General features: G+C 36.5%; 1 protein-coding gene across 2 annotated transcripts in view; it reads right to left on the bottom strand.

Moving 5' to 3' along the window:
- The window catches only part of LOC131362195 (cadherin-22-like), a 203,085-nt gene that overhangs the window by 23,777 nt on the left and 165,528 nt on the right, over nt 1-13,780 (bottom strand). For both annotated transcript variants that reach the window (XM_058404039.1, XM_058404040.1), the window contains exon 10: nt 11,092-11,213. In XM_058404039.1, coding sequence (XP_058260022.1) covers nt 11,092-11,213 — 122 coding nt within the window. The remainder of the gene's footprint in view (nt 1-11,091; nt 11,214-13,780) is intronic.

Raw genomic sequence — 13,780 nt, 5'->3', positions numbered from 1 at the left:
ATTTGATGCTTTTTACTACAATAATAATATAATATATAGTATATATAGTATAGTATATATATATAGTATATATTCTTTTTGGAGTAGAAGCATTCAAGAGCTTTTATGATGGCATCTAGACCACCACGTTTAAACACAAGCACTTGCCTTTAAGCTTGGAAAAAAAATTCAAGGGATAAAAGATTTTTTTTTTGTTCTCTGCTGAAAAATGTGACATTTTTCACAAGCAAGACAAATAAAAAAAAAAAGACTGATACATGAAGTATGAATGGAAAGAAACTGAAATAAGCATCTAACATCATATGGCTGCAGGAACAGTTGCCCTAGTTGTTATAATCTAATTAATTATTGATTAATTAATACTAATTACTGACATGATATAAGCTATATTATCACACGTCACTATTCATCTGCCACCCTTACAGCTCACCAGAGCAAGGACATTGCAGGATATACTGTATCAACAAAGTGCTATTGGCTGGTCCTGGGTCTAGGGTAGGTTGGAGATTTAATACCCCAGTAATCAGCTAGCAATTACAGCACCTCAATAATTATACCATGATCTGAACATGAACATGAACTGAAACATGTGTATAAGTATTTTGTAACATTATTGGTATTCCCTAGCGATTATCAGTTCATCATAACAAATCAATTACCATTATATTGTCGCAGGCGTTTTGAGAATATAGCACACTGGTAGGCATGGGCAAGAGTAAAAAGGTTCACAATTTATTTCTGCTGCTGTGCAACAGGACCCAGCGCTCTTCATGAAGCACGAAAAAGGACAGGCCCTGATCATATGTTGCATTGAGTATTTATCATCATAATTAAAACACAAAACAAAAGAAGAAAAACACTGTCAATTATTGGCTACATTACAACGCCTGATCATCGCCTGTTCTGTCCTGCTAACATTTTGCACAATATTTGGTCTCAACAATTTCTAGTCACAAACAACTTCTAGTCACGTACACAGAAGGTCAGAACTTCACAAATAACTTCTCCTTGTAAAATTTTCCATCACAATTCTATCAAAATACCAAAAGCCCCCCCTGTGTTGCACAAGTTGGTATCCCTAGCTACTGCCTCACTACACAGTGCTTGATTTCTGCTGTTTGACTAGGAGAGCACAAGCAGCTCTGAAGATGAAGAGAAAAGCGCAATGCTGTAATTTTGCATTGCTGGCCAGAGATAAACTAAACAATATAAAACATGTACTCAGAGGAAGTAGGATAATATGGTGTAATCTAACTAACAATCTAGTTAACAACACTTCATCTATTGTAGCTTGCTAGGTAATTTACTGAAATTTAGCCATAACTATCAACATAGCAAACAGATCTGCCTGATGAAATGATCAGAATACAACAAACAAGTCTTTTAGTAATACATGAAGAATCATGTGTAACAAAATATATACGTATAAATTCCTAGGGCATGTAATTTTAACTGTTGTGTTCATTAATTTCCATTTAATATACAGCTGCAAATATACAGTTGGTTCTGTTTGGTAGATTTCACTTGAGAGAGCATTGAGCATGTTTGGATGGTTTGTATAAAAAAAACCCTGAAAATTCTTGCAATAAATTTTTAGCATATTTTTAGTACCTGTTTTGTTACTTACATTATGTAATAATTTTCACAGTTTATTAAATGGTTACGCAGTAAATAGGAATATGACTCAAAGACATTTATTTGAATGAGAAAACTAGATAGACAAGCAGACAGAAGGATGGACAGACTCTCAAACAAACACTGGAAAAATACATCTAAAGTAGTGTTGTACTGTACATATGTTCTAAGATGGCTGACCCCACAACAGCAATGCTCACTTAGCCCCTCTATTGTCAAGGGACACCCTGCAGAAAAAAAACCATAAATTAAAACCTACATAACAGATCATAGGTTGTGTTTTTCTTCTTGCCTCAAAACTCAACCAAAAGAGAATTATGCTTTTGGTCTTTTCTATGATTCCACTGTGAAAACAATGCATATACATGCATATACTCACTGACTGTTTAGTAAAGAGCGCTATAAGGATATATAGCTTATTTGATGCTATCAAAATTTTACTAAAGAAAGCTATAATCGTAATACATCTATAATTCAATATAAATGCTCATGAATAAAAAAAAGGTTCCTATAAATAAAAAAGAATGTTCTTACAATAATAGCTATTTTTATTTAAATAAGAGTGATATAAAAACATGATCCGCTGTGTAAAATTTGATCATTTTGTCACAAAAAATTTGATTTTAAAAAATGAATATTAATTAATACAACTAAAAATATGTAAAACAATATATTAAAACTAGACCTATAAAATACATTGTAAATTGGCAATAAATTATCTTTTTGGATTTATGCAACTGCTAAAGCTACGATTCGCAAAGAGCTTACAAAGCATGTACAGGATTTCACTGTTGAAAGTTATCAGTCAGAAGACAGGTACAAAAGAATTTCCAAAACATTAGATTTAGCATGGAACACCGTGAAAGTGCCTCAGTGAAGGCTGGAGACTTATCAGTGAGGCTGCCAAGCGACCTTCATTAAAAGACTGCAGAAATATGCAGCAAATACTGGTCACTCCCTGTGGGTTTTTTTTCTCAAGTGTTATCAATCCTTTTATATTCTTCACATGTCTGGGTTATGGGGTAGGGTGGGTAAATGGAAGCCATTTCTTTAAAAAAATGAAGAAACAAAATATCCAAGCCTCCCTAAATTTTGACATAATATGCATACAATCACCCCAAACCATGAGGCAAATTGTGTTAGGGTCAGATGAGACCGAGGTCGAATTTTTCTAAAAGAAATTTCTGCTGCAAAACAGGACAGCTTATTATCCAAAGAACACCATACCCATGGTGATGCATGGTGGTGGCAGCATTATGCTATAGGGCTGCATTTCTTCCTCTGGGACTGAAGCTAGTTAAGACAGTGGGAATCATGGATAGCTATTTTGGCACAATACCTGCAGGCCTCTGTAGCACAATAATGGCCCAATGCACAAATCAAAGTCAGCAAAGTAGTTGCTTCAGAAAAAGAACAAGAGCCAAGATTTAAATCCTACAAGAATTCTATGGAAAAACTTGAAAGGGGCCAAAGACAAGAAAACCCTTCAACTAGAGAATCTTTGCAAGGAGAAGTGGAATAAAATAACCAAATCAAGATGTGCTAATTTGGTAGATTTGTACCTAAAAAGATGAATGCTGTGTCACAAAAGGTATGAGTGAAATGAACATACACTGAAACACTTAAATGTTGTTGGCTCTTATTTCACAGTAAAATTAGAAAATATCTGACATGATTTACCTGAGACCATGAAATGTCTATTACTGCCTTCCAGGTGCATAGCCGTAGATGAGCTACAGTCAGAAAGTACTAAAATCTTATCTTATCTGTGTCATATCTTATCTTATCTTATCTTACACTATATTGCCAAAAGTATTCGCTCACCTGCCTTGACTCGCATATAAACTTAAGTGACATCCCATTCCTAATCCATAGGGTTCAATATGACGTCGGTCCACCCTTTGCAGCTATAACAGCTTCAACTCTTCTGGGAAGGCTGTCCACAAGGTTTAGGAGTGTGTTTATGGGAATTTTTGACCATTCTTCCAGAAGCGCATTTGTGAGGTCACACACTGATGTTGGACGAGAAGGCCTGGCTCTCAGTCTCCGCTCTAATTCATCCCAAAGGTGTTCTATCGGGTTGAGGTCAGGACTCTGTGCAGACCAGTCAAGTTCATCCACACCAGACTCTGTCATCCATGTCTTTATGGACCTTGCTTTGTGCACTGGTGCACAGTCATGTTGGAAGAGGAAGGGGCCAGCTCCAAACTGTTCCCACAAAGTTGGGAGCATGGAATTGTCCAAAATGTCTTGGTATGCTGAAGCATTCAGAGTTCCTTTCACTGGAACTAAGGGGCCAAGCCCAGCTCCTGAAAAACAACCCCACACCATAATCCCCCCTCCACCAAACTTTACACTTGGCACAATGCAGTCAGACAAATACCGTTCTCCTGGCAACCGCCAAACCCAGACTCGTCCATCAGATTGCCAGATGGAGAAGCTCGATTCGTCACTCCAGAGAACGCGTCTCCACTGCTCTAGAGTCCAGTGGCGGCGTGCTTTACACCACTGCATCCGACACTTTGCATTGCACTTGGTGATGTATGGCTTGGATGCAGCTGCTCGGCCATGGAAACCCATTCCATGAAGCTCTCTGCGCACTGTTCTTGAGCTAATCTGAAGGCCACATGAAGTTTGGAGGTCTGTAGCGATTGACTCTGCAGAAAGTTGGCGACCTCTTCGCACTATGCGCCTCAGCATCCGCTGACCCCGCTCCGTCAGTTTACGTGGCCTACCACTTCGTGGCTGAGTTGCTGTCGTTCCCAAACACTTCCACGTTCTTATAATACAGCTGACAGTTGACTGTGGAATATTTAGGAGCGAGGAAATTTCACGACTGGATTTGTTGCACAGGTGGCATCCTATCACAGTTCCACGGTGGAATTCACTGAGCTCCTGAGAGCGACCCATTCTTTCACAAATGTTTGTAAAAACAGTCTGCATGCCTAGGTGCTTGATTTTATACACCTGTGGCCATGGAAGTGATTGGAACACCTGATTCTGATTATTTGGATGGGTGAGCGAATACTTTTGGCAATATAGTGTATCTTATCTTATCTTATCTTATCTTATCTTATCTTATCTTATCTTATCTTATCTTATCTTATCTTATCTATGTCACGGCCTGGCAATCCACAAACTTCACATCACAATCCACAAACTCCATTTCACAGCATGCACCGTGGCTTGTAAACATGACTTCACTCCTCAGGACACTCGCTCACTTCTACATTCACAGACACACAGCATCAAGTTCAATCAGCCACACACACATACACACACTCACATGGCCTTAAAAAGACTGTCACACTCACGGTTTAAGGTGAAATATACTCATGGTCATTCATGACATCACCAAACCTTTCACTCTGTTCGTTTAATTACCTGGTTTGACCTACTTCTGTATATGATCTCATGAGTTGCTGTCTAGCCAGCTGTATGCTGTTTGAACACAGTGAAGGCATCACAGTGAAAGCTGGAGACTTCAGGGAGGCTGGCAAGAGACCTTCATTAAAGGAGCTGCAGAAATATGCAGCAAATACTGGTGACCAATGTAACCAGAATCTCTCATTTTGTTCACATGCATGGGCTACTGGATGGCTAGATAGAAGCCTTTAACTTGTGTGTGCAGGGCAAATTTTTTTTAATGTTTTTTTTATGAAAATTGCTCCATACACACAAACTAAAGAACACAAACTTAATTCTATTAGCTTTTTAGAAGCTTTTTTCTTCCTCTGTAGGAAATAAATATCTTGCTAGCTCCAGCAGAAATGTCTCACCTGGGGGATATGAAGCTAGTGAATATTTCAGATTGATATCTCTGCACTCTTTGATAATCAACTAAAGGTTAATGCACTATATTGGGTGTAGAGGAGTAATATTCCTCCAAGATGTGTCAGCACAGGTGTGCATGGTAGGTAGCACTAACTGCCAAGAATGGAGAGGGAAGCCTAGGCTTCATTACACATATGAATGTAGCCCTATAGTAAAGTAATCCTTTTCATCCCTGTTTTATTTATTTATTTTCTTAATCAAGCCCATACTCTGCTATTGGTGGGTAATTGGATCCCAGGGTGCCTAAAGCTATTGTCAGAGAAGAGTCTCACACCAGGACACCTTAAAAGGAGGGCATTGTATATTATGTAAGTGCATCAACCTCCTGTAATGATGAATGCAGTGGCCACACACTGGTCTTTCTACAGAAAACTACTTCTACAGATCACTCCATAGCAACTTTAAAACACCCTAATCTTGCCTGGGAACATACAATGAATCATTTTTTTAATTGTGCAAAACATGTATACCATATATATTATATAAAAATGTACAGCTGAAGCCAAAAGTCTATATACACCTAGGCTAAAAGATATTCAGACACAATTTTTTTCACTTCATCTCATCATGCATTTCCTGTGTTAATCAAGATATCTTGTATATTTTCATATGCAGTCAGTTTAATACAAAATGGGCCTCATTTATCAAACTGTTAGTAAAGTTCTGTGTAAATGTTTGCAAACTAAGAAATTCCACTGGCTTTACAATTGGTTCTGAAATTCTGATTTTATTTGTACTCCTGCTTATTTTAATCACCCAAAATACAGTAAGTACAAAGCACTCTCCTACCACATCTGAATATAGTGATGCCCACAAAACCCCATAAAGGTTAGAATGCACAGACAACTGCGAACATGAATGAATGATCAGTGCGATCTGTCTGAAAGACAGCAGTAAAATACAAATACTTATAAATATTTACTACCACTACTACTACTACTACTACTATTACAACTAATAATAATAATAATACACAAGTGTCAAATCTTGTGTCAGCTGAGGTGTTCGTTTATGATTGACCAGTCCATCCTCTGTTTATACAGCAGCATTTCTACTAAATGCGGCTGTTAAATGCCATAAATGTAATAAAATAAGTGATTTGACTTTGACAGTATATTCCATATATGTAAGTTCAGTAATCCATGCAAATTATATGATCTAAAGTTCTAAAGTAAAAGCATTTGTTAGTAAATTTACACACTTGCCCTTTAAATGCTTTACGTGGATTCACAAATTTAAGGTAGCAGACACAGGCTTTACACAGAACTTTGCCACACTTTTGGCTTGTTTCCCATGACAGACAGTTTTGCTTGGAAAATTGTCTAGAAATGATTGAATTCTGATCAGAGTTTTATGGTGTTGCTTTACTATTTCTAAATAATCTTTCTTCCTTATGATGCCATGGATTTTTGAAGTGCCCTAGTTTTGGGATATAGTTGAATCTTGAAAATTTAATTTGTTCATTCCTGGGAGTTAATTTATGCCTCTTTCCTGAATCATCTGTTTCTGTGTGGTCCCAAAATTTTTACTCAGTATGCTCATAGTATCTTCAGTTATTTGGAAATTGTTTTTAAGGAAGAAGCGAACTTTTTTCTGAGGTTAAACTGCTTAGATTCTTCCATTGTATCAAGTGGCAAAAAGATATTAGCCTTTAAATATGGCCACCAATTAACTTCTTATTATGACTGCTAATTGGCCAGTCAGAAGGTTCTAAAAGTCACTGTTAAAGCCTTTTTTAAAGAGACAGTCCAACTTATTGTCTGTAAACTTCTTACGTATTGGAATTCTGACATAAAGCTAAAAACTGTCTCTGTTTCAAAATGACCTTTAATGTGTAAGAAAGTTGAGTTGAGATAAAGTTGAGATTAAATAGCTTTAGTCTAGGTATATCGCCTCAACTATAAGTGATTTTGTTCAAAGTTAGGTGACTTACACACATTTATCACAGGCTGAAGCTTTTAACACTACAGTTGTTCTTCATCTTGTGTAAGGATTATTTCATTTGGATTTAATATATATATAGTATTTCTGTAAAAAATCTATATAAACATTTTTGCACATAACCAGTGTCAAAGTAAAAACAGCACTTAGAAGTAATGTTCAAGATGCATTGAAGGTATTGTGGTCTATTTGTGGTTTGTAGAAAGGGAAAAAAAAGCACTGCATATTTTTCCTGTTTTTGAGCCATAAGACATGCAACATAACATTTTTTCTTTTTTTGTTTCAACTTTTTAGAATTTACTGCCTGGGCTTGCAGTCCTTTTTGAAAAACAGTTAATAATATAAATTGCCTTTGGTACAAAGTGTCAGAAAGATCCTTTTTTCCAATTGGAAAAGGTCCAAACTAGGAGCAAAGAAATAACGAAACAATTCTGACAAAAGCGGAAAAGGAATTGGCTTTAGAGTCAAACTGACAGAAACCGATTGCCAGAGTTTGCCTCCAGAGGGTTCGTTCAAATATGGAAGGCCAGAAGGGTCAAATATAAAGATCATAGAATCCATGTTTAAAATGCTCCCTTCTCAAGTTTACCCCAAACCACAGAAGGAGAACTTTCTAAACTCAAACCCCGAGAGACACGTAAGATCTTAGGTTTTGTGGGGCATTTTAATGCAAATGTCCAATTATCATAAGTAAACAGTTATGGGCACAAAACCCTATTATATTATATTATATCCCAATTACATTACTATATGTTTAATAATATATTTAAAAAGATGACTATTTTCCCCATGAATCTATTTATTTAAATGTAGTGGAAACTGGCTGGTTTGTCCTGCTGTCTTGGTTTACTGCTTTATACATAAGTCAGTTTTCATTTTTGTCAATTTTGACGATGTTTCTGGTCTGGTGAGTTGCACTGCAATGAGTTTTTCTAATTAATAAATTTGACTGGTTGGTTCTATTGTTGGTATTGTTGGTCTACAGCATTTTAGGTTCCTCACATTGCTTTAAGAAAGGGATAAAAAGATGGTTTTTGCTTAGTGTCATTACAAAGGCAAAAGATGTTGGATTGGGGGATTCTTATTTTATTCATGTTTTACTTTAAATGTATTCTTAATTTCAATTCCACTTGGTTTATAACACAATTAATTATGTAGCTTTACAGTCTTAAAATAGTGTTTTTGTCATGTCATATCCATATAAAAAATGACATCTTCAATGCTAGATTTGTTCAGTGATTGCCATATTTTGTTACGGTGTTTCTGTGATCATACTCACAGCTCTTAATCTTCATACATGATGTGCTGAATTATTGCCAATGAGCTCTACATTTTTTTCATCTGTCCTTTCAAAAGGGTTCTGATTTGTCTAAATGCTTGTATATGTACTGTAGCAATATTGTCTACCTCTCCAGAAGAGGTTGCAGGCGGATTTCAATTGTGAACTTATTATGATGGTTGTACAAGCTGTTGTATTGATATCATTAAAAAAAAGTGCCCCTGTTTGCATTACTTCCGGCACACTGTGTGAATGTGCACAAGGTAAGAGCTGTTTGCTGTGAACGCATGGTGAGCTGTTTTTGTGAGGCAGGGTTTACTTGGGTCTATCTTATTTTTAGTGTGAACTCAGAAGCCTTGAGTAATGCTCTTAGCAACAGATGTTTCCATGGAAGTGTATTTTGCTCACCATTAAGTTGCTTGCATGATGTGAATTGCCATTCAACAGGTATCTCATTATTTACAGTATACACTACTGGTTTGTTTTAAATAGTTCAGTTGGGGACTTAATCTGTTGGTATGCAATGTACTTAAACAAGAGTATGAATGACTAATCCGTGATAAATCCTGTATCACGGATTTATCGTGGATGTTATCCTGTTTCGGTGAGGTGTCATCGTAACTGTGTGAAAATAATTTGTATGATTGCGTGACCGGGCTGTTACCTCAACAGTATTAGCTGTTAGCTGTTACGTGCATGCTTATCTGATTTTGCTCTTTATACCTAACTCTTTTTCCAGCTAGGGAGAACTCATGGGACCGGCTGGGTCAATGGTCAGGCCCACTGCTTGGTGCCTTATCATCCCCAAATTCAAACGGTCATTACTAATGTAAATCCAAGCCTGGAGTGGTGCACAACAGGGGATTTAGCCACCTAGCCATCACCACTTTGTTTGTCATTTGAATTTCTTTTTTTTTCTTGTTTTCTTTCTATTGTTAATTTTTTTCTAAAACAATGATGGATTTCTGTTTGTTTTATTTGTTTATTTATTTATTTGATTGAATTAGTTTCTTTGTGCTGTGTTATTTATTTTGTATTTTGTCAGATATTTTGAAATGACTTGTTGTTTATTCAGTTGGCGGTCCTGCTGTTGTTGCTGCTGGATGCAGTGCCCCTTGACTGCACAGGACTGACTTGGTTGTTGTTTTTGTTTGTTCTTTTGGTGTGCGTTGCACTGATTAATGTGTTTTCTTTTTCTAAGGACAATTTGTAAAGTGTGTGTCTGTGTGTGTTTGTCTGTGTCACATCTTGTGATTTATTTCCCTTTAGAATTGGTGTTGCGTGCTGTGGTGATGGGGTGTACATATGATTGCGGTGTCCTCTGGGTTAGTTAAGCCGACACACAGTTCTGGAGTGGTAATGTACATCTGTTTTGATTGTGATTCCTTGTTCCTTTTTCAAAGTCTGAGATCATCTTACTTGCTATTTGAAATAAAGTCTATTTCATATTCAACTCATGTCTGCTACCTGACTCAGCCGTAACCAAACCTATGTGCCTTGTAAACTTAATGTGAAGGGTAAGCCCCTGGTAGTAGGCCCGTGGGGTGGCTTAGTCGGTTACTTCAGTTACCAGCCTAAATTTATAATAGTATTTCTTTATTTAGGTGGATAAAGGAACAAATTCAATTTTAGCGTTTTAGGATTATCCATCCTGTCTCTTCATGCACTCTGCCACAAATGCAAAATTTATAAAAGCATCTCTGTGCTTCTTGTCTGGCAAAGATTTTTTGTCTGATGACTGAGGTGTGGGGTTCATTTCTTACTGTTCTCAATGTCACTTTTGTTCTCTTTGCTTTCAGTTCAGCCTGCACCTTTTGTTTTAAATGCCACATGGATTCTCTCTTAGATTAATAATAAGGAAGGTAAAAGTGTGTTGTAAAATCTAGCAAATATGTGAATATAATATGTGAATAAATTTAAATAGAGTATAGTGGAAGCATTTTAATTAAGAAAAAACAAAAGTATCAGAATACTTATTTCCTCTAAACACAACCTCACTACATTACTTTAGAATATTTCTCTGCATTGCTCCCAAAAGAACAAATGGCAAGGTGCAAACTGTGTCAGTGATGCTAAATGTGCAGTCAATTAGACAATATGAGGCAAAATTGCAAAATTGCTCCTTTCGAAGCTGACAGCTTTATCAATGCAGGAAGCCAGTACCAAAAAGTATGTCAATGACTTCCAATCAGTCATGCTGAGATGAAATCCATGAAACACTTTAGAACTGACAGTGATGGGTGAAACACAAATGGTTTACCAGTTTTGCAAGAAATGATATCTCAGTTCCTGTTTTTATGACTCTATCAGCCTGTGCTTGCATGTAGTGTGTTTGATCATCAGTTTTTTTTTAATGAAATGGTAATATAATATAATGAATAACTGCAGAAGCTTTATCTCACCTGGCCAGGTTTCGCATCTTCACAGATGGAGACTTCGTACGGGGTGGCCAGCTCAGGTGGATTGTCGTTCACATCCAGAATACGAATGCTAACTGTGGTCTGAGAAGCCATGGACTGGTTATCTGTAGCGAGGGCAAAAGGATAAGGAAGACAGAGATGATAAAGTATATGAGCAGATAGGAATGTAAAATCAATATTAATATTGCATTTATTTTTCTTTAACCTCAGGTTTCTGATATAACTAAAATGGAATTTTATGGAACATATATACTGTAGATGATTATCTGTGTTTACTTTACATGGAAGTAAAATAACCACAAACCTACTGTTATTATTATTGTCGAATGGTTCCTTTAGTAAAGCTGTAAAGCTTTACATCATTTTCATGATATATACCTCCTCGACAGCAACACTATTGTAGCTTTTAAACCCTACAATTACATGTCATATAAAGTATTTAAAAAACATTAAGAAACAATTTCTACACTCAGTTTTAGTGGAAAAGAAAGGATTTAGTTTGATTTTAAAATTAGATAAAGTTACTGACTTTTTCCACCGAGAGCTAATTCCTCTCCACATTCTGAAGTGAAATCATGACTGACAAAATCTATTTTCAGATCAAGCTTGGCTACAATCTGTGACAGACCATTTTGATAATTAGAACAGTTTTAATTTTAGCCTCCAAAAATGTTCAGAAAATAATTTTGTTAAGGCATTAAAATCACTTGGAAGACTGTCTTACATTCTATTAAATCTAACATGAAGATTCAGGATATAGGAAAGGAAACGTGCACTCATATCATTATCATTTTTTGATTTTGTTGTGTATTATTTATTTATTAAGTATTTATTTAATTAATCTTTAACATATTGAAAACACAGAAGTAGTGGTACATTAATGTGGATATACAGCCCACTTCAAAAGTATAAAAACAGCAAGGCCATTTCTTCTTCTCAGTTTATGCAATACACTGCAGACATCAGGGTTTGAGTTTAAAAGATGAATATGAGATGATGGATCAGAGTTTACTAATATTTACATCAAGATGTGTTTAACAGCTTACACATGTCTCCTTTTATTTGAACCCACCCATTCAAGTTATTAAAAATATTGAAAAAATGACAGGTGTTTCATGTCTAAATGTGTCCTGTTAGATCAAATGTTACACCATTTAATAGTTCTGAATTTCTATAGCTTGAGCCCTAGGTTTCACCTGCAAAGACTGCGTTTATTATTAAAAAGGATAAACCAACATGAAGACCAGAGAACTGTCTGTGGGAGAAAACAAGTCATTTTGAAGATGAGAAAAGAGGAAAAATCAGTCAGGGTTGGGTATTGCCAATACAGTCTGGAATGTCAGAAAAAAATAAACTACAAACCAGACACTGAACAGGTTGACCAAGGGCAATAACAGCAGATGATGACAGACATTTAGAGAAAAAACACACTCAGTGACATCATCAACAACCTCCACAGGGAGAGGAGAAAGTATCACAATCTTTGACAGCAGAAATATACTGTAGATGGTATACCACTTGATGCAAACCATCAGCAGTAAGAATCAGTCAAACTGGAAATCAAAAAGAAATGCATGAGATGAGCCACAAAAGTTCAAGATGAACCGCTAGCAAAGTGACAGAAAGGCCACTATGGTGAAAAAAAGGATCTGCTCATGATCCAAAACAACAAACTCATCTATAAAGCCTGATGTCATGGCTTGGGCTTGAATAGCTGCTTCTGTTACAGGCTCACTAATCTTTATTAATGATGGAGCTCATGATGGTAGAAGGAGAATGAATCCAGAGGTCTACAGAAACATTCCGTCTGCTAATTTACAGAGAAGTGTGTCATATAATTCATCATGTAGCAAGACAATGATGTAAAATGTACGGCCAACTGGAAGGTTTGTACTGGAAGGTTTTACACTGGCCAAGTAAATCTCCAGACCCTTATCTAGAGCAACTTAGAGAAGTTTTTATCAGGAAATATGTACATTCTTACTTGGTCAGACTAAAAATCCTGTTGGTGAGGTTGTATAGTTTGAAAAACACATTTATAAGTAACAAAGTGCTAATAACATTGCTCTTTTAAAATGTGAGTGGTTCGCCACCAGTGTTGCCATGTTCAAGATGTTAAACACATCTGTAAATATCTGGAGATTAAAGATGAAATTTTGATCTCTCTCTCTTGGATTGAGATCTGGGGAATTTGGAGGCCAAGTCAACACCTCAAACTCATTGTTGTGCTCATCAAACCATTCCTGAACCATTGTTGCTTTGTGGCATGGTGCATTATACTGCTAACAGAGGCCACAGACATCAGGGAATATCGTTTCCATGAAAGGGTACATATGGTCTGCAACAATGATTAGGTAGGTGGTACATGTCAAAGTAACATCCACATGGATGGCAGGACCTAAGGTTTCCAAGCAGAATATTGCCCAAAGCATGACACTGACTCTGCCGGCTTGCCTTCTTCCCATAGTGCATCCTGGTGCCATGTGTTCCCCAGGTAAACTACGCCCGGCCAGCCACGTGATGTAAAAGAAAACGTGATTCATCAGACCAGGCCACCTTCTTTCATTGCTCAGTGGTCCAATTCTGATACTCACATGCCAATTGTTGGCGCTATATATATATATATATATATATATATATATATATATATAGACTGATGATGTAATTATAT

Source organism: Hemibagrus wyckioides, linkage group LG11 (assembly GCF_019097595.1).
Source record: "Hemibagrus wyckioides isolate EC202008001 linkage group LG11, SWU_Hwy_1.0, whole genome shotgun sequence".
NCBI lineage: Eukaryota > Metazoa > Chordata > Actinopteri > Siluriformes > Bagridae > Hemibagrus > Hemibagrus wyckioides.
Note: the sequence above shows the minus strand (reverse complement) of the source record. Positions and strands in the feature narration are given on the sequence as shown.